We start from the raw sequence: 27573 nt of genomic DNA on the forward strand, positions 1-27573 counted from the left end.
AGTTCAGCAAGCCAGTATCTTTAGACGGTCTGATCTGATAGCACAAACTCACCTTTACGCTTAGGCTATCAACGTCAGCATATAGACTTCACTATTCTAAAATGGCAACATGTCAGCATGTGGACTTACTTTTGTAAGATCTTATCGCAAACTTACTTTCTAATAATAACAAAATGAACTTCATCAGCCTTACAAATGGACTTTATTCCTATCTACATATGTATGTGTTATAGTCCTGTTAAGAGTTGCAAACAAAAAAAAAAAAAACAGGAGGCCAAAATAAAGTAACAACATGTATTGCAAAGCATGCACTAGTGGGTTGTTTGTCGTAGCCGACGAATGACCTAGGTTGGTTTATTGGATATCGATTGGTTATTTATTTGTTTCTCACAAAACAAAATGTGACACAAGGTCGGTTTAATGTAGAAGATAACCAGCTCCCCTCAAAAGGGGTATTCTGCAAAAATAAAATTGCCTTACTATAGAAGGGTTCCCCCCTCCATTGACTAAGGACAATTAATTTGAGTGCAGTATCTGTGCAGACACCACACTTCAGTGACCATCCCAGTACAAGTACTGGATATCGACTGATATCTTACGGCTTAGTCTTCCGGTATTTATTGAGATTGGAATAGTCTATTGGTAGATAACATAGGTTAGTTCCACCACAACACCCCCTCTTCTAAGCTGATAACTCTGGATGGTGTATCAGCATATTTTCCTCTTTGGGTGGACCATGAACAGCTTGGTGATTTTCTTTTTCTTGCCTGAATGTTGTGGTTCTGGTGTGATTTGGAGAGGCTCAATATCAAATAATTTCAATAGCCTTTACTTCTTGGGGAATTCATTGTTCAGGTCCAAATTTTTTTTCGACCTGCAAAAAAAAATGTTTTATTGCTTTTTTCCCATGTATTAGTTGCGAGAATTTAATAAAATATAATAAAACAATGGAGTACTTGCGCGGGTAGACTCCGCCACAAGTAATTAAGGGTCAATCACCTAGGACCTCACTTGTAATAAACCATCAGACAAAAGGTGATATTGTCCCAGAGGTTTCTACTAGTGTTGTTAACCTGATGAACGGTCTATTTTGAAAAGATGCTGGGTAAAATAGTCAGGCAGTTTTTTTTCCATATTGTGAAAAAACAGTTTGAGTGCTGTTATTTTGCTGCACATAATTTTTGAGTGACGTTGACTTTCGATAAATGATGTTCCAATGCTGGGAAAAACAGAGTTGGATTGGTATCTGTTGCAGTGTAGCTGAAGTTTTCATATCTGGTGAAAAATCGCCTGCAGTTGTGTAGGCATTTACGACTGGGTCGGTTGGCGAGGGTGTCATCGCTTTAGGATTGGCAATAGATTACCCTGACTAATTTTGGTTTCTTGCTTTGTTGTTAGGTGCTGTTCTTGCTAGGGAAGAGGTACTTTTGTTCAGTCTACAACATTATCATTTTGTTTGCATCTTCTGTTTGGCTTTTCATGGCCTAGAACAAGAAAAGTTTCCTTTTAATTTGTTTTTCAAGGCATGGACGTTTGATGTACTTTTTATTTTCGTTTTGCAAAAAATTATTGCTTAGCTGGTACCATAATTTAAATTCATGAATCCAGCCCTATTCGAGTAGGTTAGTGGTATTCCTTAATAGATAAGCTTTGATTTTTTTGTCTTTCCTAATAATGTGACGTTCGCTAAAAATTCCCCTTCGAAATTAATTTGCGTACTGTTAATGGCCTTTACTGTTTTGTGTGTTCTCAGCATTGTGGGTTTATTCAATTTCACCCAGGTATTTAAATTTACTATTAAAAGGGCTGAACCAAAATTAAGTTGATTTTTTATTTTTTTATCATGAACTTTTATAGTCACATATTTTGCAACCCTTTTTCATTATTTCCAGTCTCTGCCAGACATACTCGGGTTTTGTATTTAATTTTATTTTTGCAATGAGTACCTTCGTGTCCTAGTTTATTTGTTTTTTTTAATTTTTTTTTTACATATTAAACATTTTCTTGATAAATATGAGCAGCCTTTAACCTAATGGAAATTTCCACATCAACTGCATGGAGACGGGATTTTTCTTTTTTCAGATTCTTCCTTAGCTATGTGTCGATATGTGTGTCCTTTTTCCCTAAGTAGTGTTTGATTTTTTGTGTTTTTTAAATTATCTGTCTATTTTTTTTAATCTGCATGATTTCAGCTTTGATATTCATCAAATCCTTTTTAATAATTTCTATTTTCTGGCAGTCTTCTTTTAATTTTGTAGAGTTAGTTTGGTTCATTTTCTAATTTTGAAAGGGCATGCCTCCTAATTTTCGCATCTGGACCAGAAATCAAATCCTTGCAGAAATACTAAACATTTAAAATTGTCTGCACTAAGGTCAGCAAGTTTGAATCTGTTGCAATGTTTATTTATTATGGCTGCGTACATTGCAAAATCATCTTTGTCATTCTTCTACAAATTCCAAAATGAACAATACTTATGGAAACTTTAAGAAACTTTTGGGCTAAATAGTTCTGTAAAAAGTTCTATCATCTCAGCAAAAGTTAATTCTAACATTTTCTGTGGTAAAATAAAATCCACAAACTTGTTATGTTCTAGTTTTCATAATAGTAAATGGACCTTTTTCTGGTTCGATACTGTTTGCAGTTGATACTAAAAAAAATCTTCATACCAACGAAAATAAGCTTCAAATGATTTATCTTCTTCAGGTCCGTAGCAGAAATTGTCAATCGCATTCCATATTGAGTCTTGTGAAAATACGGTATTATTATCAGTGGATGCATTATTTTTATGATTTGTATAAACAGCTCTTCCATGCACTGTGTTTGTTGTTGTTGTCTTTCATCTGAGCGTTTCTGGTGTTCAAATAATTATTATCATTGTTCAATTTGCAGTCTTAATAATTGTTCCAATGTACTTTGTAAGGCGTCCGTTTTTGTATGTGCGTAAAATACTAAATTTACAGAAATTCGCAAAACCAAGTTCAGATTAATCAGGTTTTAGTATTTTTAGAACTGGGGAAAAGGGAAGAGTAATTTGTTTCCTTCAATAACTTTGCAAATAAACGTTGACCATAGTTTTAAATTGCAAACGAATATCTTTTCCCATAGAAGAGCAGAAAAATATGTTGGGAGAAATATTCAATATTCCTTCAAAGCAAATGTCTTTTCATAGCACAAAAAAACTGTTGACCAAATGGGGGAAAACCTGAAAACCCTATGTACTGTTTTTTTTTTAGTAAGCCAAAACAAAAAGTTTGCTGACACACTTATTTAATGATGTGAGAAAAAAAACACAAATAATTCGTATTTTTCTTTCTTTTGTATTTACAGGTGCGCCAAGATGTGACAATGCCAAACAAAGAGAAGGAAAAAAAAGATTAAAATATTCTTACTTTCCACGAGTTTGCAATTCAAACTTTTATGTCCATGCACTTATTTGGTTTTTGTGAGTTCCTTTCTTTCTCCTTTCCTCAGTGTTTACTGGACACTTGCTTGGTTTAATTCAGCTTTCCATTGTGAGTTCTTTTGAATGCTGTGAGTATTTAAAATTCGATTAACTTCTGTGAGTTCGAAATTCGATGTTGCCACTGTTATAGCCCTATTAAAAGTTGCAAAGAAAAACAGAATGCCAAAATAAACAGAACACAAAGCATACAATAGGTAGGTTGTTCGTCATAGCTGACGAACGACCTAGGTTGGTCCATCGGATATTGACTGACACCTTACAGCTTAGTCTTCTGGTATTTATTGAGATTGGAATAGTCTATTAGTAGGTAACATAGGTTAGTTCTGCCACAACAGTATGATTTTTTGAATAACATTCTCTTATTATGGAATCTCAATAGTATTTTCCACATCACGATCATTAGAAATTCCTGTTCGTTAAATGTTTAACTAAGATAACCAATGAAAGGGAATAGAAAATGTTAGAATGAGACTTAAATTCCCCCAAAATACTATGATAAAGTAATATGATCCGCATTTTTTATTTTATTTTAATGGCAATCACTCCAGACAAGGTATGAAGGATGTAAAAAGCTAAAAAAAAAAAAAGAATAAATAAAAAAAAATACTACTTCAAGATAAAAAACTAGAAAACAAATAAATGTTATATATATAGATTCCAACTTGGAGAACAGCAATTCTCCCCCTTTGCCAAAAACATCACTGATGGAATGTGAGGACTAAAGAACAAAATAAGGGAAGTGAGAGTTATGAGGCAGGCGAAAGTAAATCCTCTTTCTATTCTTCTTAAATGTTGATGGTGATTAAAAAAGCAAAAAAAAAAAGCAACAATAAAGACAAAACAACAACAACAACAAAAAAAAAGCAAGAAAAAACCCTACTTACTAGCAAAAAAAAAAAAAAAAAAGAGAATGAAACATTTTTATGTGATAATAATTGGCAGCATAAAGAAAGTCTAAGGGACATAACTCTAGTTTTGCTAAAAGATTAACTTGTTTATTTCCATACGATAATTTGGGACGCTAACTGTAAGAAAAGAAAGATGAGACAATTTTTGTTTTATTTCAAACAAAATGTTTTTCAACTATTTTATTTAATTTTACAAAAATGGTACTTCTACACTTTATCGCCGAAACTTGAGACGCCATTTTATTTTGCGCACCTGCTGTTAAAATTCCAGGGAGAAATCACTGATTTCTGAAATTCTAAACTATGGACGAAGCATGAAATAAATAACAAAAAAATTAAACTGGAGAAAATTGCTTCCGGAAAGAATTAACCTAAAATTAAATGAAAAACTTTCCCGTTTTCATTAATTAAATCGAAACATTTCCAATCAAACAATTATGGATATATATGTTCTCTTTCACTTTATTTACTTTTTTTCATAGTTCTTTCCGGAAGTTTATCTAGTTTAATGTTTTGTTATTTATTTCTAACTTCGGCCATAATTTAAAATACTGATTTCTCCCTCTGATTCTAATCGACAGGGGCTCGAAATAAAATGGCGTCTCCAGTTTCAGCGATAAAGTGTAGAAGCACCCCAAAAATATGAAAAAGGTTAATATAATAGATAAATAAGTTGGTTATAGGCAACGTACTTCCTAACTCCTGGCGTGGCTGCTACCAGAGGCGGTGACAAAGGTAAATCACTAAATCAGTTCCTTCACTTTTATTGTTCTTCGGTATTTCTATTTTATTAAAATAAAATATAAAATGGACATTATTTAAAAATATACAATAAAAATTAACAAAATTATTAAGATAAAAATAACAGTCTTTATTTGCACTTTTAATAAAAAACTTAAAAAAATCAAAGTTTTTATTATATTTAAAATTTTACAAGAAATATGTTTAGGAAATTATAAAATACATGGTAAAACTTGCGGAGAATGCACTGTTTTACGGTTGTTGTAAAAATGAAACAGAAATTTAGATTTCGTTCTGTTTTAAATTCTGTACATTTTTACATTATGTCCAACTCATCGTTCACATTTGACATGCCAATTTTATAGGTTTTCGGGTATGCTGACAAGTTTGTGGGTGTCTATTCCGAGAACCGTTCTTAACATGGGGAGGTTGCGGGTGTCTGTTCCAAAGGCCGTTCTTAACATGGGTAGATTGGAGTGTTTATTTGTTGTAAGTATACCTGAAAACCTACAAAAGTTGATATTTCCAATGTGAACGGTAAGTTGGACTTATGTAAAAAAAAAAAAAAAAAAAAAAAATACCAAAAAAGTGTACCAAATTGACTTTTTTCCGTTTTTACCCTATGTGTGAATATCCTTTTATGTAAAATTTCAAATGTTTAGACCAAAAATTGTCTAAGTAATTAGGTAGAGACCGCAGAGGAAATTTTTTTTTTTTAAACATTGACCCCAATTTTGACCCCTTTAACATTCATTGTTTTTGGACTTAAATCTAAATAAAAAGTTTGACCCATGTCCAAGTTACCTACATCTAAAATTTCAAGTGTTTTGACCCAAAATTGGTAGAATCTGCAAAGGTCATCTCTTTCAACTGTGAACTTTTGGCAGCCAAATTTTCGCCCCAAAGCTGATTAAAATGCTTGCCATGTTTGAATATGCGTTATGTAAAATTCAAATGTTTAGACCCAAAATTGGCTGAGTAATTTACTAGAAACCGCAAAGGTCAAATCTTTTCGACCCAAACCGATTAAAAAGCTTTCCTTATCTCTGAATACCCTTTATGTAAAATTTCAAATGCTTAGACCAAAAATTGGCTGAGTAATTTGGTAGAGACCACAGAGGTAAATTTTTTTTTTAACTTTGACCTCAATTTTAACCTCTTAACATTTATTTTTTTTAGCTCAACTTAAATTAAAAAGTTTGATCCATATCCAAATAACCTACATTTAAAATGTCAAGTCTTTAGACCAAAATTGGTGGAGGAGTTTGGTAGAGTTTTCAAAGGTCAAATTGTTGAACTTTGACCCCTTGACAGCCAAATTTCTGGCCGAAAACCAATTAAAAAGATTTGCCCAAATCTCAATACCCCTTATGTCAAATTTCGAGTCTGTAGACTGAAAACTTAATTTGGTAGTTATTTGGTACGGAAATGTACACACACACACACAGACACCCTCAGACATTTTCACTTATATATATATATATATACAAAAAGTACGATTGTTCAATATGTTATTCTTTCGATTGCTTTCATTTTTAGGCGGCACAATGAAAAAAAAAGATTAAACCGGAACAAAATTTAAATTTCAGTTGCATTTTTTCAACAATCGTAAAACAGCACATTCTTTGCAAATTTTACCAAATATGTTTTTATTTATTTTAAAAATAAATGTTTTTTTTTCATTTAAATTTATATAATAAATGTATGTGCATAAAAGTATAAAAATAAAACTATTGAAATCAAAATAACGAAATTTCAAACACTATAAAAAACGTAATCAATACATAATATTTCTCAAATAGTTTAAAAAGATTTTAAGAAGTGTTTTCAATAATTCATTCTTAAAAAATAAAAATAAAGCGCAAAAAAGTGTTTTCAATAACCCCCCCCCCAAAAAAAAACAACAACTAATTTAAATAATTCTTATTTAAAATAAAACCCTTCAATGATTATTAAACAATGATAATGATATATTGATAACACTTTTCAATGATTATTAAATAATAATAAAAAAAAACGTTTGGAAAAACATAACAAAAAGAGTACATGCACAGAGGAGGTATAGCGTGAGATAAAAAAAAAAAAAAAGTGAAGGAACTGATTTGCCTTGTCATCGACTCCAGTAACAGCCACGTCAGAAATTAGGAAGTATATTAGCTGACTATGATTTGTTTAAGAAAAAATATGGTACTGCCAATCATGAACGATGCGACTATGTTTTTTTTTTTTTATTTCAGACAAGAAACTGTTTTTATTTACTGCAACAAAAAAATAAACAAAAAAAAAGGTAAACATAATAGATAAATTTATTAAGATGCGACTATTTTTTTTTTCAAAGAGTTAAGTGCCAGTACGACAATTTTTCTTAAGCAAAATATTCGAGTAAATGTAAGAAAAATAAAATGTAAAAATAAATATATAAATAAATAAATTAAATTATCTACTATATTTACCTTTACGGTAAAATTTGTCGAAAGTGCTTTATTTTGGGGTTGTTTCAAAATTTTGTTCCAGTTTAATCTTTTTTTTTTTTTCCAAATTGCTCTGGTCCTACATTTTATTTAAGAAACGCTTGACAAACTTTTTGTAATTTTCCAGTAAGGAAGTTTAGATTTCTTAAAAAAAATGTCCCTTTCCTCACACTCATACCAAAACAGCATCTGTTCCTTTTTTTTTTTTGTTGGTAACACAATGAACACATAGTTTGCGCAGCACCACATTCGACATTTTCTCCCTAAAAGAGCACATTGTTTGACACTTTGGACATATGACTGTTTTGAGCAATGCACCATGTTTTATTAGAAACCTCTTACTTACATCTTCGGTGAATGTGGCCTGGTTGTCCCACTGAAAACTGACCTTCCAAGGGTGTTTATTCCAAAAGTCGTTCTTAAGATGTTTTGATTACCCCCCCCCCTTAAGTTTTAACGTTCGTTTTTCTTTTTTTACTTCGCTTATAACAAACAAACCTGGTCATTGACCTCATTTGCTGAATAGCTATTGCTTACGTCGTCGTCGTCGTCCTAAGGCTTTACGACTTCCATGCAGGCACCTGTCAATTTGGTTCTTACTTAAATAAATTCAAACATCTTTCAGTAACTTATTCTCGCTGGCCGAACAGTTCATGTTTTTTTTCACATTTTATTTTCAAACTTCGCCTCAGGGCTTCGAGTTCGATCCTACACCCCCCCCCGGTTTCTTTTTTATTTAAGAGCACACACACCTCCAAACACCCGGGCAACGCCAGGTACCGCCGCTAGTCCCACTGAAAACTGACCTTCCAAGGGTGTTTATTCCAAAAGCTGTTCTTAAGATGGGGAAATTGGGGATAATACCCCTAAAAAGCAACTTTTGCAAGTAAGTATTCAGAGGGACAACCAGGCCACTTTGACCAAATCTTCTTACTCCCCAATTTTTATTATTGTATAAAAATTCTTGTGCACATATCGGTGGTTGGTTGTGCTACCCGTTTTAAAAATTTATTTTAAAAATTATTTTACTGATTATTTTCCATTTTGCTGGCACATGCACAATTTAAAAAAAAAGATTAAACCGGAACAAAATTTAAATTTTCATTCCATTTTTAAAACAACTACAAAAGAGCGTTTTCGACAAGTTTTACCATATTTACATTAAAAAAAGGTAAATGTTTACTTCAACTACAGCAACACACCAACCAATAAAATTTGTTTTTTCATAAGTTTTTGGAGTTGCTGACAACGAATCTGACATTCAAACTTGTCACAAATTTACCGTATGCATGGTATTAACCCCTGGACTCTAGCACTATTTTGTGCCATCTTATTGCATTCGTTTATGCTATTCTTACATGATGCGTTTGCGCGTGCACGTGTGTAGTAAAGTGACTTGTCACATCGTGGAGGAATTTTTAGCAGATATTTGAAAAAACAGGAAAGTTTTCAGAAACAAAAAATATGGTTCATTTTTCTGTATTATGTAGTTTTTGATACTTTTTAATTGATCTAAAAAATTAAGTTTCATAAGCGTTTTACAAAAATTCTGGAGATACCAGGGGACAGGTGGTGGAACGGCCGCGGCCACCACACTATCCAGAATTTTGTGAAAAATTAAACGGCTCTGCTTAGTGTATGTGGGAACATTTCTTACAGAAAAACGGTAAATTAAACTGCAGAGGCACCTGTTAAAAACTATACAAGTTTTTAATTGTATAACTCCCTCAAAAAAATGTTTTTGTGAAACACGTGTGAAAACTTACTGACATTATTTTTGCTATTAAATGAGAGAACAATTATTTTTTTCATTTTATGTAAAGTATTTCATCTAATTACTAATGAGATGAAAACTATTTTTTTTTATTTTATGAAAAATATTTCCTGTCATTTAAAATGCCTGCCATGTATTCATGCGCCTTGTGAAAGGTCACATGACTATGTGCGTGCGCACATACATTTCAATAAGAACTGCTCACATGTAGCGTTAACGAATAGGTTGATGTGGCGCAAAATATTGCGAGGGTCCAGGGGTTAATACCATGCAAACAGTAAATTTGCGATTGATTGAATACCAGCTTCGTTGTCAGCGACCCCGTAAACTTATAAAAAAACAAATTTTATTGGTCAGTGTTCTGTTATTAATTTGTGAGAAATTCCATATATGGCAGCCATCTTTTCTTGTTTGTCCGCCCACAAATTAGTGGTTGGCTGTCATTGGTTTAAATTTGAATGTGTCAGATGATTAACTTGGCGCGCTTTTGTATCATACTTTCTCTTTCAGTCTAGACAAAGCTCGGCATCGGGATAGACTCAAAACCCAGCAGCTGCCACTGGAGGGAGCTAAGACAAGTCCTTCATGAACACCAAACAGTTGGTGAACGAAGGACCACATCTCTACAAGCAGAGACTACTTATACTGCTGAATTTATCCTAATTGAGGATGACATTCAAGAACTGTTCTGCATGTTTATTTACCAAATATTGGATCTTATCTCAATTCATCTTGAGTCCCAAGGGGCTCACATTATGCCTAATTATAGGCGCCATCACTCCTGCCGAGTTTACCATGAACATTCATGGAGCCTTACGAGAAACAACAAACTAACATTCTGACAATAGGAATTCGAACTAAAGGCTTCATGCATATGGGGGAAAATTGGGCCACCGTTTTGGCAAAGGACATTACCAGAACCAATAAACTTTCATTGCTGTTATTTGTGAATAAATTTTGAGTTTGAAAGGTATGGCTTTTGTATTTGTGGATTCTTTTGCCTCTGCAGGAAAGAAATTGAGATCACAAGTTAAAAATTTGGTTAAAAAAAAACTCGTATTTTTCTTTTACAATTAACATCCCACCCAAATTATCGGATGGAAAAACAAACAAAAAAAGCAAACAAACAAGCAAACAAACAAACAATAAACCCTAATCTCGTAGTAAAAGTAGAGTTACGTCCCTTAGACGAATCAATCTACATGATTGCTTAATAATTTTATCGTCTGACGAACGGAAAGCGAGGAATTGCCGCGTAAAGACTACATTTTGTATTATATATTATCAAATTTGTTAAATATCGTCAGATCGAGCGTCCTAAATTATGAGATGAAAAAAAATGAACGAATCTCTTAGTAAACGAGAGTTGTCTCTCTCTGCACATTGAAAATTATAAAACAGCACCCTTTTTACTAAAGTAAAAAGATTCAGGGGGCAGAACTTTAAAAATAAAAGTAAAAGTTATCTCCCCGAAATATACTAGAAAGTTACGATTTTTTAAAAAATTTGCTGGCGTAGTTGTAAATAAAACTAAATCAAATCTTTAAAATTTCGGCAAACCATAAAAATCCCACACTCAAAGTTTGTATGTCCGGTCTGATTCAGGCAAACGTCGATGTCGGAATACCGTGGCCAAATCACTGATAAAAAAAAAAAAAAAAAAAAAAAAAAAAATCGTCCCCGCCTATAAAACTTTAAAATCGAATCGGAAGCTCGAAAACAAAATGAAACGAACTTTATTTTTATTATTAACAGAAAAATGTATTTCCCCTGTTATTATTTTAGTAACAACGAATTGCTGTTTCGTTATTTTTATTACTAAAATAAAATTGTTAATTCTTTAATTTTTTCCATGCGTACCACCTCTTGGGTACCACAATTTTACTTCAAGTCAAAAATATTTCCGGGGGGGGGGGGGGGGAAATCCAATGTTGCTTTAATTCGGAAAAATGTTTTATTTTAATTATTTATTTGTTGTTGACTCTTCAAAGTTGCTATAATTCAACAAATGCGCGCGAGCCTTTTCTAGTCTCACACAAAAACACGCGTTCACATTTCAAGCTATATTACTTGTCATATACATACGCGCACACAAACATACATGCCGACATCCACACACGTACATATATTCACGTTCGCGTACATACATCCACATTCACGTGTATACTCGCACACGTACGCACACAAGGACAACGTCACTTCCCCTTTCAAAGGAAATCCACACATGCGGAAAAGACCACTGGAAACGACTATAAAAGCAAGAGACAAGCCCTTTTTCAGACCAGCTTCCTAGCTGGGCGGTCTACAGACCGACAGCGTGCCTTTTCGGCAGGCGTGCGCACGCGCATGCCTCATACCACTTGCTACTATGTGGGACAAAAAGCCAACAGACAGTACGTACACTTTATACGCTTTCTCTCTCCATGAACTGGATTGACATTCTCACTCTTTCTCTCTCTATCTACTACTTGTGCCAGAGAACACCACTGCGTAGCTGACGGCTAACATGGCGCACAGTTTTACTGATGTCAACCCTCTATCTTTTTCTTTGTCTACACGCTGGACTATCATTCCCATTTTCCATTACATTCACTCACTTCTCTTCCCACGTGCGAACAAACGATAGTGATCCAAACGTGAGATGAACACGCATTTCCTTTTCTTTCTACACCACCAGTCCCACAACAAACGATGGTTACACCCGCGCGGACATGAACACGTGTTATATCTAAAACATTCATTCTTTCAACAGTAAATAAACAACGTTTATCTTATCCATCAATTGAGTTTTTGTTTCCTTCATTCAATTCATTTCATTATTTTTTCTTGTAGCGAGTTAGGGTATTTATATCCTGGTCCACAACAGATGTTTCATTTAAATTATTTATTGTTTCGGAAATTTTTTTTTTTTTTTATAAAAATCCAATGTTGCTTCCATTACAAAATTGTTTTATTAAAATTATATTTTCTCACGCAGACTCTTAAATAAATTTGTTTACAATTATATATTGATACATTTTTATACAATAAATGTTTTGGTTTTCAAATATTTTGTGTTCGGAAAAAAATCTTGCCTATTACTTATTTGCCGTGTTATTTGATCAAGAAGAAATTGGAGATTTTTTTATTTCGTTATTTATTTCTTTTATTTTCAGTGAAAAATAATTAATAAAAGAATTAATAATTATATTTTATTTTAGTAAGAAAGATAACAAAATAGTGATTCATTTTTACTAAAATAATAATAAATACGCATGAAAAAAAAAACATAATTAGCAGGTACGCATGGAAAAAATTAAAGAATTAACAATTTTATTTTAGTAAAAAGATAACGAAATAGTAATTCGTTCTTACTAAAATAATAACGGAGGAAAAACATCTTTTCTAATAATAATAAAAAAGTTCGTTTTGTTTTTAAGTTTCCAGTTCGATTTTTAAGTTTTATAGGCGCGGACGATTTTTTATTGGTGATTTGGACAGGATATTCCGACATCGACGTTTGCCTTTTTATTTACTTATTTTTTCGTGTATATAAGGCAAAACTCGGTCTGAATGTTTCTGAATTTGTTTTACAGGGTGAACCAGAAATGGTCGAAGCAATTTACGGCTTGAAAGCTAAAAGAAAAAAAAATGTAAAACTGCAGACGACACTGAAGCATACGGATGCAAAGTTAAAGTTAAAGTTACTCCCCCCTCAAAAAAAAAAAAAAAAAAAGAAATGTGGATAAATAGACTTCCTAAAAAAATATAAATAAAATAAAAATCAATAAAATAAAAATAATGTTAGAAATTTGACAATTACAACATGCCTCTCATTGTATTTGTTTGGACCAATCAAATTCGTCGATTGTATTTACTGCAGAGTGATTCGCTTTCGCGTTTTTTTTTGCATTGCATTCCTGTTTTTATAGTTTCATCAACCCACTGCATACGAGGCATGATAGAGCCTCCAACTTTCGTCTCTTTGAGACTTTTATTTCAAGCCTAAATAATTAGGTTCATTAATTATTATTTAAGTCTGCTAGAAACTAATGATGAGAAATTAACTATATTTTGAGGTCTGAATTGCCGACCTGTTATCAAGGACTTTCCTACATGAACATGTATCTATGGCCTCAATATTTATAAAAAAGGGATTTAGGGTGGGAAAGAATGCCATAGAGGCCACAACCAAGAATACATGAAATGAATAACGTTGGAAGTGTGTAGATTCTGACTCCATATAATTAAAGACAGACGAATGTTGAAGGTTGAGAACCGACTTTATTTACTACCAACTATTTGTATTAGGACAGGCAAAGTGTTCGTAGGATGGAATGTGATTTAACAAAGGAGATGAATGTTCGTAAAATGTTTGTAGGTATGTATGAATTGACAAGGAATGAATGTTCGTAAACTGTTTGTAGGTATGTATGAATTGACAAGGAATGAATGTTCGTAAACTGTTTGTAGGTATGTATGAATTGACAAGGAATGAATGTTCGTAAAATGTAACTTATCTTTTGGACGATGGAGAGGGTTAGGGTAGGCTGGTCATCCTGCTGTCAGTGATGCGTGTCCTGGCTTGTAACTGGAAAGCGAGTGACTTCTTTCATCAGCGCTAGCAGCCCGGCATCTTCGTCTTCTTTCTCCTCCTCTCTTCTTTGGTTTGTGTGAATTAAGCATTGTTTAGAATTGAACACGTTTGGCACATAACATGAGAGCGTAGTTGGCTTCAGTTCACTGGTGCCTTATTTCTTTTTCTTCTTCATCTCTTTAGGTCGTGTGGGAGAATCTGCCTGTGCGTTCACTTCTTTGGTTTGTGTGAATTAGGCATTGTTTAGAATTGAAGGCGTTTGGCCCATAACATGAGAGTGTAGTCAGCTTCAGTTCACTGGTGTCTTATTTCTTTTTCTTCTTCATCTCTTTAGGTTGGGTGGGAGAATCCGTCCGTGCGTTCACTGATGCAGCAGGGCGAATCTCTTCTTCCCTCCTTGGTTCCCTCAAATCCCTCGCTTTTATAGTGGCAAACCGGCTCCCAGTGACTGTGATATTTGAGGGGTTTATTTTAGGCACGGAGCTCTACTATTGGTCGATAATTATTTTGTGGTTATCTTATTTTTTTCTTCCCAAGTGGAAGCGATGCGTGGAGCCATGTGCAAAAGACGATTTTTCATTTTGTCTCTCATGGTGGATGCGTTAACATCCGGTTCGCTGCTAATTCTCATCATGTTCCCACATATCCTCGAAGACAGATGAACCTGTATCCAATTCCTGTTGAAGATGAAAGACTATCACCTTTCAAGGTTGTTAACATCTCTGTTTACAGAGGCAAAATGGGCATCCTTTTTTGCAACCGAGGATCAATAAAATTTGTTGTGGTTGTCTTATTTTGTCACTGTTGTGGATGGTGAATGAATCAAATTGATTTTAAAACAAATGAAGGTCGTAAGTGAACTTCGAAAATAATAAAATTAGAAATTACAAACAACATGAATACATAATTTAATTGTAATTGTATTTAATAAGAAATTCCTGGAAACGATATAGATATAGAATTCTTGAATGCAAGAAAAATCAGCTCAATATCATGTTTATAAAAATAAAACATACAAAATATATGACCTAAAATATAATTGGAAACTGTTTTTGATGAAAACGGTTTTTGATAAAAACTGTCACCCAATTTCTGTTTTCAAAATTGGAAGCCGTCATTAAGTAGAGTTTTTCATTTTAACTTTATAAAATACTAGATGACCCGTTGGGTCAGTATATGTTATAGCTAGCTATTGAATAATGAGTATACAGAATTAATGTATAAACGTGCAAAAAATTGAATGCATGCGTGCAAAAACAAACGTGCAAACAACACAGAATACATTCGATAATAAAGGTCTTAACCTCATTGCCCTTAGATTAAATGAAAAATCCTTCATATAAGAGGGGTGTAATCCGTTTAATAAAATTGAAAAAAAAAATAGCTCTAATTTCATTCTCTATTATTTGTGGGAAGTAGTTGAATTGGTACCATCTGAATGAACTGATGAAGGTTGTTGGTGCATGGGATTCTGATGAAAGTGGAATCTACCAATATCTGCTGTTGGAGTCAAGTTTGCCCATAATTCTAACTGGGCCAAAAAATGGTCAACCGTGAGCAGCATGTGAAGTTCACATTTTATGCACTTGTTAAGCTTTGTGAGATCTACACATATTCTTATCTTCCTGTTTGCTTTTGGGACTACCATCATGGGAGAACACCATTCAACTGGTTTATCAATCTTACTTATGACCACCAGCTTTTCCATTCACTGGAGTTCTGCCTGCGTTTTCTTCATGAAGGATAATGATAGGGATCGTGGTGCGAGTACTGAGTATGGACTCACATCCATGTGTAACTGTATGTTATATTCTTTCCCAAATGTGCCTAGACCTGTGAATAGATCTGACATTTTCTTTATTGGATCAAATGATCATGTTTTGCTCCTGATGGTATGTAATTTTGGGTGGACGGTTGGAAGGTTAAGTGCTTCAATGGTTAGCCTACTTAACAACACACCTCAAGATTAGGGATAATAAACATCCACTGCTCTATTGTAAGTTCTTTATGCGAGATGATTGCAGTGATCATTCCATTCTTTTTGTAGAATATGTTTCAGATCATGCAGGGTTTTGTGGGTATCTGAGAGGGCTGGAAGATGCCACCTTAGTTTGTAGATGCGATCATGGATTGTGGTTACATCTGCGCCAGCACTAGACATAGTAGTCAATCATACCACAATTGTGGCAGGTGACCGAAATAGCAGGGCATACACGTCTCTGATGGTGGGTCTATATTTACAAACTCAGTAATAACTTAGGATCCATGCATCTGATTACAATTCTGTCACAAATTAATTCCTCATGCAGGACCCTAAAATTGCAGTTTTAAGCCATTGTGTGGAGGTCTGTGATAAAAGAATCAATGGATTCACCTTCATCCTAAGGTCTCTGATTGAATCTGGCTCGTTCATAAACTATATTTGTGTCGCCTTTGAAGTGATCATTGAACTTTGATACTACTATATCAAAGTTTTGGGCTTCCTCATGTGAAAGCTTAAATATTTGTGTCATTGAACTTTTATACCAAAGTTTTGGACTTAAATGTGGCGAAAATATCTTCAGCTTTATCACTCATGCAATATATCAAAGTGTCTATCGAACAAGGACTTGGTTTCTAATCAAGTCTGGATACTGTACAGTAACGGCTCAACCATCAGATCAATCCTCTCCATCATCCGTGTTGGTTGAACAGAAGGGGTTCTTTCACCCATGGAATATATCCAAGTGTCTATCTAACTAAGGCTTACTTACTTATTTATTTATTTTTTTGTACAACTTTTGGGCTCAATACTTAGTTTGACTCATAGGATGAGACGAAGCATATCAGCTCAAACTAAAATGGCTGACTGACGATTCTCATTTTATTAACGTTACGTGAGAGTTTACATTAAACACATTAAACAAAGGGAGGCAACTTCCACTGGTGCAGGATGACTGCTAACATAACATTCAGGAAGCTGTTGTAAATATATTTCATTCTAGATGTGTGGCAAAGTCTTTTCCTGTATTTGCTCTGCCATCTTGCAAAGTATGAGACATGGGCCAAAACACTTCTGATCTGCAACAATTACAGTATAATGATCATGCCATGATCAGATGGAGGTGCAGCTGCAAACTGGATGAAACAATCCCTTTAACGGTGCTCCTTCAGAAACTTAGTATTGTTGAAATTATGGATGCCTTATGTATTCGGTACCTCAGATAGTTCAACCATGTACAGCATGCCATGTCTTGCATCAACTCCATTATATGCTGAAATATCCGAGGCACCAGAAAATCTTGAGTGCATCAAAAATAATATAACTGCATTCAAGTTGACTGCTTTCAACTCTTTGATTGGATGACATAGAAAACATTAAACGTTGTATAATTAGGATAGAGTATTATACATCCAGGAATGACGACAATACATGGATATTTAATATTAACTTATGATGCATGTGTGTTCTATAACAGTTCTGGATATTTCTGGTACTGCTAGACTGAAGACGACCTTGCTTGTGTGTGTAAAAAGTCATATAATTTCATGCAACCTGATTGATGTCAACAATTCGGATCAGATGACACAGAGAACAAGGGTGAAGCATTGCTTGATGTTGCTCACACTGAACTCTGGGACACTCGCATCATTTTAAATGCCAAAACCTGATGGTTATAATTATGATATAGTGATGTAGCAGCAACAATAACAAGTTGCTCAAGTATATCAAGAATGTGATCAGCATGAATCTATATAGCTATAAAAGTGAACGTGTGTGTGTCTCTGTGTGTGTGTGTGTCTGTCTGTGTGTCTGTGTACATTTCCCTACACAATAACTCTGTCCATTTTTAGTCTACAGACTCGAAATTTGATATACAAGGTACTGAGATTTGGGAAAATCGATGTGATCGGTTTGCGGCCAGAAATTTGGCTGCTAAGGGGTCAAAGTTCAACGATTTGACTTTTGAGAACTCTACCAAACTCCTCCGACAATTTCGGGTCTAAACACTTGAAATTTTAGATATAGGTTCCTTGCACATGGATCTAACTTAATAACTTGATTTGAGCCCCAAACAATACAGGTTAAGGAGTCATAATAGGGGTCAAAATTAAAAAAATTGACGTTTTTTTTTTTTTGCTCAGCATACACCTCCAAACACCCGGGAAACGCCGGGCCAAAATGCTAGTAGTTTAAAAAATAATCGTTTTTGATTATGGTATGAAGAATGGATTGCATAGACAATATTGGAGCTTTTTCAGAGATTTAATTTATTCAATGAATCTGACCTTTCTGGAAGTTATAGCGATTAGTGCTTAAAGAAAGTATGTGTGTAGGAGGAGTAAGGAAAAAGTTAAAAAAATACTTTTGATCTGCAATGATTTCAGTATAACGAACATGCCATGATCAGGTTCAGGTAGGGCTACAAACTATATATATATACAGTGATTAGTGTTCAAAGAAAGTATGTGTGCAGGAAGAGTAACTCAGACTTACCGGAAAGTGAGGCAACATTTGCCATTACATCAGGCGGAAAATAAATGACGTGAAAGAATGTAGAAGATAATGTAGAAGAGAAATCAGTTTGCGATAGGAATGAATTTAGGAGAAAAATATCCGAGTTTCAAAGTGAATTTGTAAATACTTTGTTTCTATTTTTATTTTTCGAATCGATCTTTTGAATGTTTCACAAAAATAAAAAAAGCATACAAAAATCATATTTTAAATATGAAGGTTACTAAATAATGTTTAATTATTCAATATTTTGTTTTTGAATTTAGATTTCATAAAAGACAAAGAAGAAAAAACAACAACTTTTTATCAAAAGTAGAACAGTTGATTTGAAAATTTATGAAAAAATACATGAAGATGAAAAATATTTACATTTCAAAATTCATAAAATAACCAGAACGTATTTACAAATTGATGAATGGATGCAAAACAAAAACATTTTTTCTGTAGATTCAACAAAATTGAAACAGAAAATAAACGAATTGGAATCTACAGAGAATAAACCATTTGACCAATGAAAAGTATTTACAATCTACCCATAATTAGTACAAAAAAGTAGTTTGATGGCAAAATGAAAATGAAATAAAATATTAAATAAGTATTTGTTTACCCAATTAAATGGGAAAAGCAGAGTTGAATATAATACAACAATGAAAGATTTTAATCCATTTTAGAAATATTTTCCTGAAATATAAATTAAATAAAATCTAATAATTAAGTTTTTCTTATTCATTCCAATTATAGATTATGGAATTTAGTTTCTATCTTGATGAGTCAGACACCAAAAGTGACACTTTATGAAAAAAAAAAATTAGACTTTATAGAAAAAAATAAAATCTATATAAAAAAAATTACACTTCACAAAAAAGAAAAAAGATTATAAACAGTAAAATAAAATTGAAAGGTAAATAGACCAAAAATAAATAAATCAGACCATTAAAAATAAAATTTCCAACTTTCCATAAGACAAGGGGGAGAAATGGTGAAAGGTTTTTGTATTAGTTCAAGATGCCACCTGAAATAAATATGTTTGTTAAAAATATAATAACAGGAAAATTTCAGAAAATAGTAAATTATGATTGTAAAATATAAGCATTCATCAAAATTTAAAAAATTTAATACAGTATTATTTTTAATTATTTTAGAAATTTTAATGTCAAACATAATTGTGCATTTAGTGAAAATAACGTCATTTTTGTCTATTTCAATGGAGTTTTTCAAGGGAAGTAATCATTGTACTATCTATTTGCATGTGTAAAGGAGATGAAGATGAAGTCAAAAGAATAGAGATAGTTTAGGGTTAGTTGAGAGTTTTTAAAGAAAAGAGACTTTTCTGGATAAAAATGATTACTTTCTACCTTTTTGTCGTTATTTCGTTTATTTGCCTGTTTTACAAAATGAATAAACAAAAAAAAAAGCAAAAACAAATAAATTTTAAGATAAATTTATCTCAATCTGAAAGACACAAGAAATGGCATTGTTAAAACATTTCAATAAATTATTTTCTTGAACATTTGTTACAGACATATTTTAAAAGTATGCACTCTGCCTTTGAAGTAATAATTCTTAAGGTGTATAAAATAACGTAACACCATAGAAATTGATCTAGTCAAGAAAGATAAAAAAGAACAAATTTATTTTTTATTTTAATGAGAATAAAATATTAACAGATAAAGTATTTTTCATTTTAGTCAAACATTGTCAATATAAATAAGTTACTAAAATTAAGAATCAAATATCCATTTTGGTATGAAATTTACCAAATAGTTTTGCATATGGCAACCCATTAAAAAAGAAAAACATTTATGTACATTTAAAGAAAAGTAAAGAATTAAAATTAAGAATAACAATAAAACAGCTGCACTTACATAAACTGAGAAATCTTTGGGTGCACTGTCGATGTGTACAAAGGGAGAGATGGATTTAGGAATATGTTCCATGCTGAAGGCAGTAATTTTAATGTTATGTGATAACTTAATCACTAATGTTCCAGTACTGCCTTCGAACGGTCAACATTCACCAGCATTGACATCAGGCTAAATCAAGAAATAAAGAAAAAAATAAACACACGAGCTAATTTTCTTATTGCAAATATTTTGGTCAGTGTAACCTCTAACCTTTTTGTGAATCTTTTCAAACATGGAAATCTTTATGTTCCCAATTTTCAAAAGATGCATTTGAAGGTCAGAGGTTACATAGTCTGAAACGATCAAGATGAAAATAGTAATCCAAATACATTTTTCTTACAATCGAAAATCTCTCTTCATTATGACATTTCTCTTTATAATTAGTAGTCTCTTTTCCCCTTAACGACAATATTAAACACATGTTCTTTGATACAACAGTAGCACTTGAGAAAATGTTTCTTTTTGTTTTGCTTATCAATATCGTAAAAATACAGATAATTTTTCAAATCACATTTCAACATTAATATGTGCTTAGCCACACTGAATAGTTGTGATACAGCAAAGCTTTTTGTAAATGACCAATACAAACAGAGAGATTAAAGTTATCTGTAATTAAAATAAATATAATTTAATTTAATGCGAAATCCAATAATTTTGGAAAAAAGGGTTTATGCTTCAAGTTCTTTATATCTTCAAATATTCGTTAATAGTGTTTAGTTTGATTGTTTTATAAAGAAAAGGTGTTTTTGTTTTTGGCTTTGCAGAACATTATTGAGTTTTGCAAAGGGAAACGAAGAAACACTAAGATTAATATTTGGTGCCTTTTTAAAGTTAGGAAGATAATATCTTTATATTTAATTTAATAAATTAATACATGAGAATTTTAGAAATGAATAAATCATAAGTTTAAAAGTGTATAAATATTACTAAAAGAGTGGTTAAGTAAATGAATTGATGAGATCTATTTGTGTAGCAATTAACCATCTTAAATAGATGAATGTCAAACTGTAGGAGTATGCAAATGACTGGTAAGAATTAAATAGCGATTTGATATGCACAAAGCTATTTAGGTCTAACATCAATAATCTAAAATTCATAAATAAAAATTGATTAACAGTAAATCAATCCATAAGATCTGATATATAATTCTGGGGAATCGGATTAAATTAACAACTACTTATATTTATATAATAGATTAAAGAAAAAATAAATTTGCATAAAAAAATTGTTTTTACCGTAATTACAGTTCTGGGGGAATTTAATATATAATAAAGAGGAATACCAAAGATACTGATGCAAGTGGGATACTTTGTGAAAGTATTCGAATAATGATTAATGATCACACTATAAAGCACTAACTAAACAGGTTTATGCATTTTTTGGGGTGGTATTTAATGAATTTTAAATAAAAATTAACACATGGAAAGATAAATTTGAGTACTAATCACACTGCCGCATAAAATAAAAGGGAAAACGATTTTCAAAAATACATTTAAAAACTTCTTTAAAATAAGCAACCCATAATAAAATGTCAGCTTAAAGCGGATTATTATAAACGGCCGTGCTATAAAAATAATTGTTTAAATGTAGTTTGTTAGGAGACAGATTGATTTTAATATTTGTTTAGTCAAGAATTAATTTATTGGCTATAAGTATGTATCTAAGGTATTTTCTTTAGCTATAGTTGAATAAATTTTTTTCAGTTATGAAATTCCACAAGTCATAAAATTTTTACTGTTACTTTGTAGTGAACTCATGAATTTGCATAGGCGAATAGAGTCATTAAATGACTAGTTCATAATTATCTATGGAGCTAGGAACATGGAAAATCAAAAAACACATAGTCAAAGAGTCATTAAATGGTTCATAATTATCTATGGAGACAGGTTGAACATTGAAAATCAAAAACACACCTCCAGATTCCAAAGCAAAATCTAGCATTTCAGTTTTATCTGCATTGAACTTCTTCATAGCTTTATCTACCAAGGATCGTACAAACTGAAAAATTAAAAAATTAACAATATAACAGTTGTAAGCATAAGTTTCATGTTTTACCGGATAGAGGAGCAAGGGTTAGTGTGGTGTATGTTCGTTATATATACTCGTCTAGCAAAATTGTGACCAAAGGGAGTAAATAGAGAAATACAATTTTTCTTTAAGAATATGGATCCATATTTATAATTGACTTTCAAAACTAAAAATTCAGTTATTTTAATAAAAGATTAATTTTATTTTATAATTGATCGTTTTTATCAAATGAATGTAAATGGAACGAAGTTTGGCGATTTTTGTTTCCGTATTAATGGAAGAAAGGATTGGGATTTGTTTTACGGCGCATCAACTCTTTTAGGGAAATTTTTTGTGACACAATGTATTTATAATCATTTGATGAGTTCTAAAAAATTATTTAATTGAATCTTTGGTTTTACATATAAATGCTGGGAATTATTTATTCTTGTTCAGGTCATCTATTATTTGTAAAATCTAAAGTTATTGTTTAGTTTGTTCTTCTATCAATACCGTCGATTTCACCCACATGGTTAACGATATCAAGTATGACAGATTCATCAACCGACATTTGATAGTGTCTTTTACTGTCACACATTATCAAAATGTCTGTTGATGAATCACATATGGTATCTTCAATCCTGTATTGAGCTTCAATGTTTTCGTGAAACCAAAGGAAGATCAAACTAATGTATAATGTTCATTGAATACAAATATATATGCTGTTGTATAAATAATTGAACACTCTTATTATTTCTTGTATAACATAAATTACACATACACACACATATATATTACGCTGCCTTTATTTTTTTTTTGTAGATTCTAATGTTTGGTTGGTTAACATTATTAAACAAATGATTTATTAAGTACATGAGGCTGTAAGTAAATAAAGAATACCACAAAGTGAAAAACGAAACTCATACAAGATTCGAACCTGTGTTTCACCTGTACAAATGCACAGGAACTATTTTCAGTAAGTTCAAGTTTAAATACTTACCGATTCAGAAATGCCACGATTAACTCCAGAAAGATTAACAGTAGAGTCTGTTTTTTTCTTTAGCTATCATTTCTTGAAATTTCTCTATTATAGATGTGATCCTAACACTCAATTGACTATCTAATTCAGAACGGCTGGTGTAGTTGCTCTGCAGCCAAGTCATGAGAGTCTGTTGCACAACACTCTCGGTCATTCCATTGTTTCCGTCAACCTTTCCTTCCAAAACCTAGACAAAAAAAAAAAAAAAAAAAAAAAAAAAAAGAAGATTTTAAGTTTCTTTTTCTTAACCATTCTTGTGAACTTGTTTGAAGTTAGAAATGAAAATCCAAATATATATTTTGAATTGTTAAGATGCAAATTTTGCTATACATCGAAATTGAAAGGAATATACTGTCTTTATATCGTATAGAAACTGTCTATATCATATAGAAACTATAATAAAAAATATTTAAACAAAAGAACAAATATGTATATACTAACTGCCCCTAGCTGGGGTTGCCCTGGGGCTATATTACTTATATTTTTTGTTTCGTTTGCATTTTTCTTTAACATATTTTTGTTAGGTCTTGAAATTTTATGAATATGTGATCCCATACCTTCAATAGAATATTTCTTTAAAACAATTCAGAATATTATTTTGTATTCTAATCATTTTAACATAAAAACAGAAAATAAAACTGAACAGAAATCTGATAAATAGCTTACCTTCAAGAGAGCAGCATAAACTACCTGTTTGATATTGGAATGCATGGCCGTGGCATTTTTGCACCAGTTTTTGAATAAGTTATGATATTCGCTTTGGAGGTTTCTCATCTCACTGAATTCAACAATAAAAGTTTGAAGCGATTCTTCGGGAAGTTTGATTTCATTTTTGTTCTCATCACTTACTGAATTTTGACTGGAAAAGAGAAATGATTAAAGTTGCTCTTAATGGTTTGTAAAAGTAAATTAAACTTTTATTCTAAATTCAAATTAAGGAAAAAAAAAAAATGTGCAGAAAAAGGAAAATATTTCGAGAAAAATCGTAATAACAAAATCCCAAAATTAGTGAAACTTTATTTTGTCAAATATTTCAAAGGTAAAGAGAACAGACATAAAAATGGCTTAAGACACATTGACAATTTAGGAGAAAGTACTATTTTCTTTTAAAAATAAAATAATGGAAATCATGTACAATTAGAATTTTACTTTTAACCAAGCCATAATGCGAAAACTGGAGCTTAATTTCACAACATACATTTTTGTCAGCCCATAACTTCAGTTTTATAATCTCTATTTTTACACTTATCAAACCAATATATTGGTTTGAAAGTATTTAGGGATCTGATTTCAAGCGTCACTTTATGAATGTATTATTGGATGGGTATTGCAACGAGTTAAACAGAAAAATAAAAAGTAAATTATTATAGGAAGTAAATTTCAAATTATACACAAATAAAATAAACACATTAGTATTAAACGTGCTTAATATGCATAGAGAAGAATATAGAAGAGAAATAGTAAAAAAAAAAAAATTGAAAAAGATGTGAAAAGTAAAACTTACCTTTTTAATGAACGCAAGAAATTTATGTTCATAAACTGAAAAAAATAAAAAATAAAATCATAATATGTGAACTTGTGTGTTTACTAAAAATTAGAAAGGAATCAAAAAAGACCAAGAAAAACAAACATTTTTAGAGATTTATAGCACAAACTGGAATTTTACTTCCAACCATTATCTTTAGGAAGCAATTTATTTTTTCTGGTAATCTAGTATTTTATAGTAAGGCACATATTCCTATATTTTTTAGCAGATTAGAATGTTTGAGTAGTTGATTAGAGGCGCAGCTTCTGCTTAGAGCATGTTCGATATCTTGTATTTTATTCGGTAGCATTTCCTTGTTTTCTCTTCCAACTGTTCGATGATGTTCATATAATTTGTTGTTTAGGAACATATTCTATATGGTTTGCCATTTTTCTTTTGGGCATTTTATGATCTTAGTTTGTTGTTGGATGAAGAGAAAAAGTATTTGTATATTCTGAAAGTAAACGCATCAAGCAGAATTAGAATAAAATGTCAATTTATTCACCTCAACATTTGTCATAAGGAATTTCAATTTTTCATTCACAGCTTCAAAATGTGCCAACTGTTTTTGTTTTATCCAAGATTCCTGTAACAAAGAAGAGATAATCAGATTAGATGATAAAACAAAAACAATGCGTTTGAAAAATATACAAAATGCATTAAAATCTCCCCGAACAAATAGGATGTCATAAATTCAAATTATAAATCTAATTATAATTGTATGACATTCACCCGGGGTGGTTTGAGCCAATTTCAAATGAGTTCACTATGTTACTTATCGAAATGATTCATCTGTTAATCGACATGTTTTTCATACACCTAAAGATAATTCTAGAAGCATATGTAGATAACAAAAAAAAAACAACATGTGTGTGTGTGTGTGTGTGTGTGTGTGTGAATAAATTATATGTATCAAATTTTTAAAAATCCTTAAATTCAAAATTATTATAGGGATAATTTTAATGGAGTAATTGGCTACAAACACAATTTTACAAAGTTCAAATTCAGAGAAATTGACACAAAACAATGAAACACAAGCAAAATTATCTGCGCCATATTGCCCATCCCTCCACCCCAACCTCTGTCCCGATATACCACTTTTTAAATCAATTCATAACAACTGTTTCTTTTGCATTCTAACCATTTGAACATGAAGTGGCAGAAAATTAAACTAAATCGAATTCTGATTAAAGTTTACCTTTGCCAGAGTAGCAGAAATTTCCTCTTTGGCATCAGAACGAATGTGACAGAATCCAGTATGAAAATTTTGAAGAGATTTTTTTTGATTGTCATTTCAAATTTGTTCTCACAACTTATTGAGCTTTGGCGGCAAAAGAAAAATTATTAAAGTTGTAAAAGAAGTGGAATTTTCATTCTTGGAAAATGTTACAATTGATATCATATTTTATTTTAATGGAAATATAGTTGGGAAATTTGTCAAGAAACAATGTATTTTCGTTCATCTACTCATTTGTGATGTACTTGCATTAAAGAATTGAATATTTAAAATAGAAGCTTTTAAGTTGTAAAAATGAAAGGTGCTTGTCCAGTGTCTCCATCATATGAAAAAACAAAAATAAATAACAAATCTGTATGATTTATGTATCCGTGATAGAAAGAAAATATCATATTCCAAAAATCATGTAAGTTGATCAAGTAGTTTTAGTTTTGAATAAGAAAATTAAATTTTATGGCTAAATGCCATCTTGAAACTAGGTTTGAAAGAACAAAGGAGATAACTCCAAATAATTAAAACTTATAAGATAAAAAAAAACAGTTACACATAGAGGGAGGTGCATTGAAAAAAAATTCGTTTAAAAATGATTTTCTTTATAAAAATAAAACTACTTGATCAATTTATGTGATTTTTCATGGACGATATTTTTTCTGTCATAGGTACGTATACACACATATTTTTCTTTATTTTTTGTTTTTTCATATGAGAGGAACTCTGGCAAGCGCCAAATTAAATTATTCCGGGAAGTAAATTTCAATTTATTTATGCACGAATAAAATAAACACACCAGTATTAGACATACTTAATATGCAGAGAGAATATAGAAAGTACATAATAAAAAACTTGAAAAAGATGGGAAAAATGAAACTTATCTGTTTAATGAACTGACGAAATTCGTGTTCAAAGACTGAAAAAAAAATTATAAATCGATGAACTTAAATGTTTACGAAGAAAATAAAAAGAAATAAAAAAGTTGAAAAAGGGGATAGAGTGAAGCGAGTGACTGAATGGAGGAGCAAAGAAAGACATTTGCATGTTCTTACCTCAGATTTTCTATGAAACTGAGGCATATTCAATAGGTAAGCTGCAAATGAGAGAAACAAAAAATATCAAGATGGGGGAAAAAAACGATATACATAATCCTCTTCTTCATAAAAAGAAAATTATATTAAATAAAGCAGTTCATCCATAACTGGAAGTAATTCACCTATAACTTCCTGTGCAACGTTTTCATTTGCTACTAATGTAAAGAACTGCATCTCATAATTCTATATAATGTCAAAAATTATTATAAGTTTTTATGATGAAAAATTCATGCAACAAATAAAAAAAATACAAAACTCAAAATATGCTAATCACTCAAATAAATAAATATTTCAACAGATTTGCTAAATTGTGACTCTTAGTTTTTAATTTACAATTAGGTTAGTCA

The 27573-nt window shown here is 31.6% G+C and overlaps 2 protein-coding genes across 10 annotated transcripts in view; one reads left to right on the forward strand and one right to left on the reverse strand.

The window, feature by feature from the left end:
- Positions 1-10331, forward strand: part of LOC145279798 (uncharacterized protein C8orf34 homolog) — a 106156-nt gene extending 95825 nt beyond the window's left edge. For 5 of the 6 annotated variants that reach the window (XM_080131132.1, XM_080131131.1, XM_080131133.1 and 2 more), the window contains one exon: positions 3329-10331. In XM_080131132.1, the coding sequence (XP_079987258.1) occupies positions 3329-3447 (119 nt within the window). In that variant the 3' untranslated portion in view covers positions 3448-10331. The remainder of the gene's footprint in view (positions 1-3328) is intronic. The other variant, XR_013868454.1, reaches the window with a different exon arrangement.
- On the reverse strand, positions 281-27440 carry LOC145279800 (uncharacterized). 4 transcript variants are annotated; one of them, XM_080131140.1, is made up of 10 exons: positions 27185-27439; positions 25410-27048; positions 24884-24918; positions 24046-24238; positions 23341-23566; positions 22247-22331; positions 20295-20462; positions 5065-5154; positions 3391-3530; positions 281-874 (listed from the first exon to the last, which is right to left on the reverse strand). In XM_080131140.1, the coding sequence occupies exons 2-5, from the start codon at positions 25422-25424 to the stop codon at positions 23375-23377; spliced, it is 435 nt and encodes a 144-aa protein (XP_079987266.1). In that variant the 5' UTR covers positions 25425-27048; positions 27185-27439; the 3' UTR covers positions 281-874; positions 3391-3530; positions 5065-5154; positions 20295-20462; positions 22247-22331; positions 23341-23374. The 4 variants fall into 4 exon arrangements, with proteins under 4 accessions (XP_079987266.1, XP_079987264.1, XP_079987265.1 ...); XM_080131139.1 differs by lacking the exon at positions 281-874 and having other exon boundaries at positions 3459-3596; positions 25410-25490; positions 26103-27048; positions 27185-27440; XM_080131138.1 differs by lacking the exons at positions 281-874; positions 5065-5154 and having other exon boundaries at positions 3458-3596.
- Positions 27441-27573: the final 133 nt, after the last annotated feature.

The sequence above is a fragment of the Euprymna scolopes genome, chromosome 7 (assembly GCF_053919585.1).
Source record: "Euprymna scolopes isolate OS-2025 chromosome 7, ASM5391958v1, whole genome shotgun sequence".
Lineage (NCBI taxonomy): Eukaryota > Metazoa > Mollusca > Cephalopoda > Sepiida > Sepiolidae > Euprymna > Euprymna scolopes.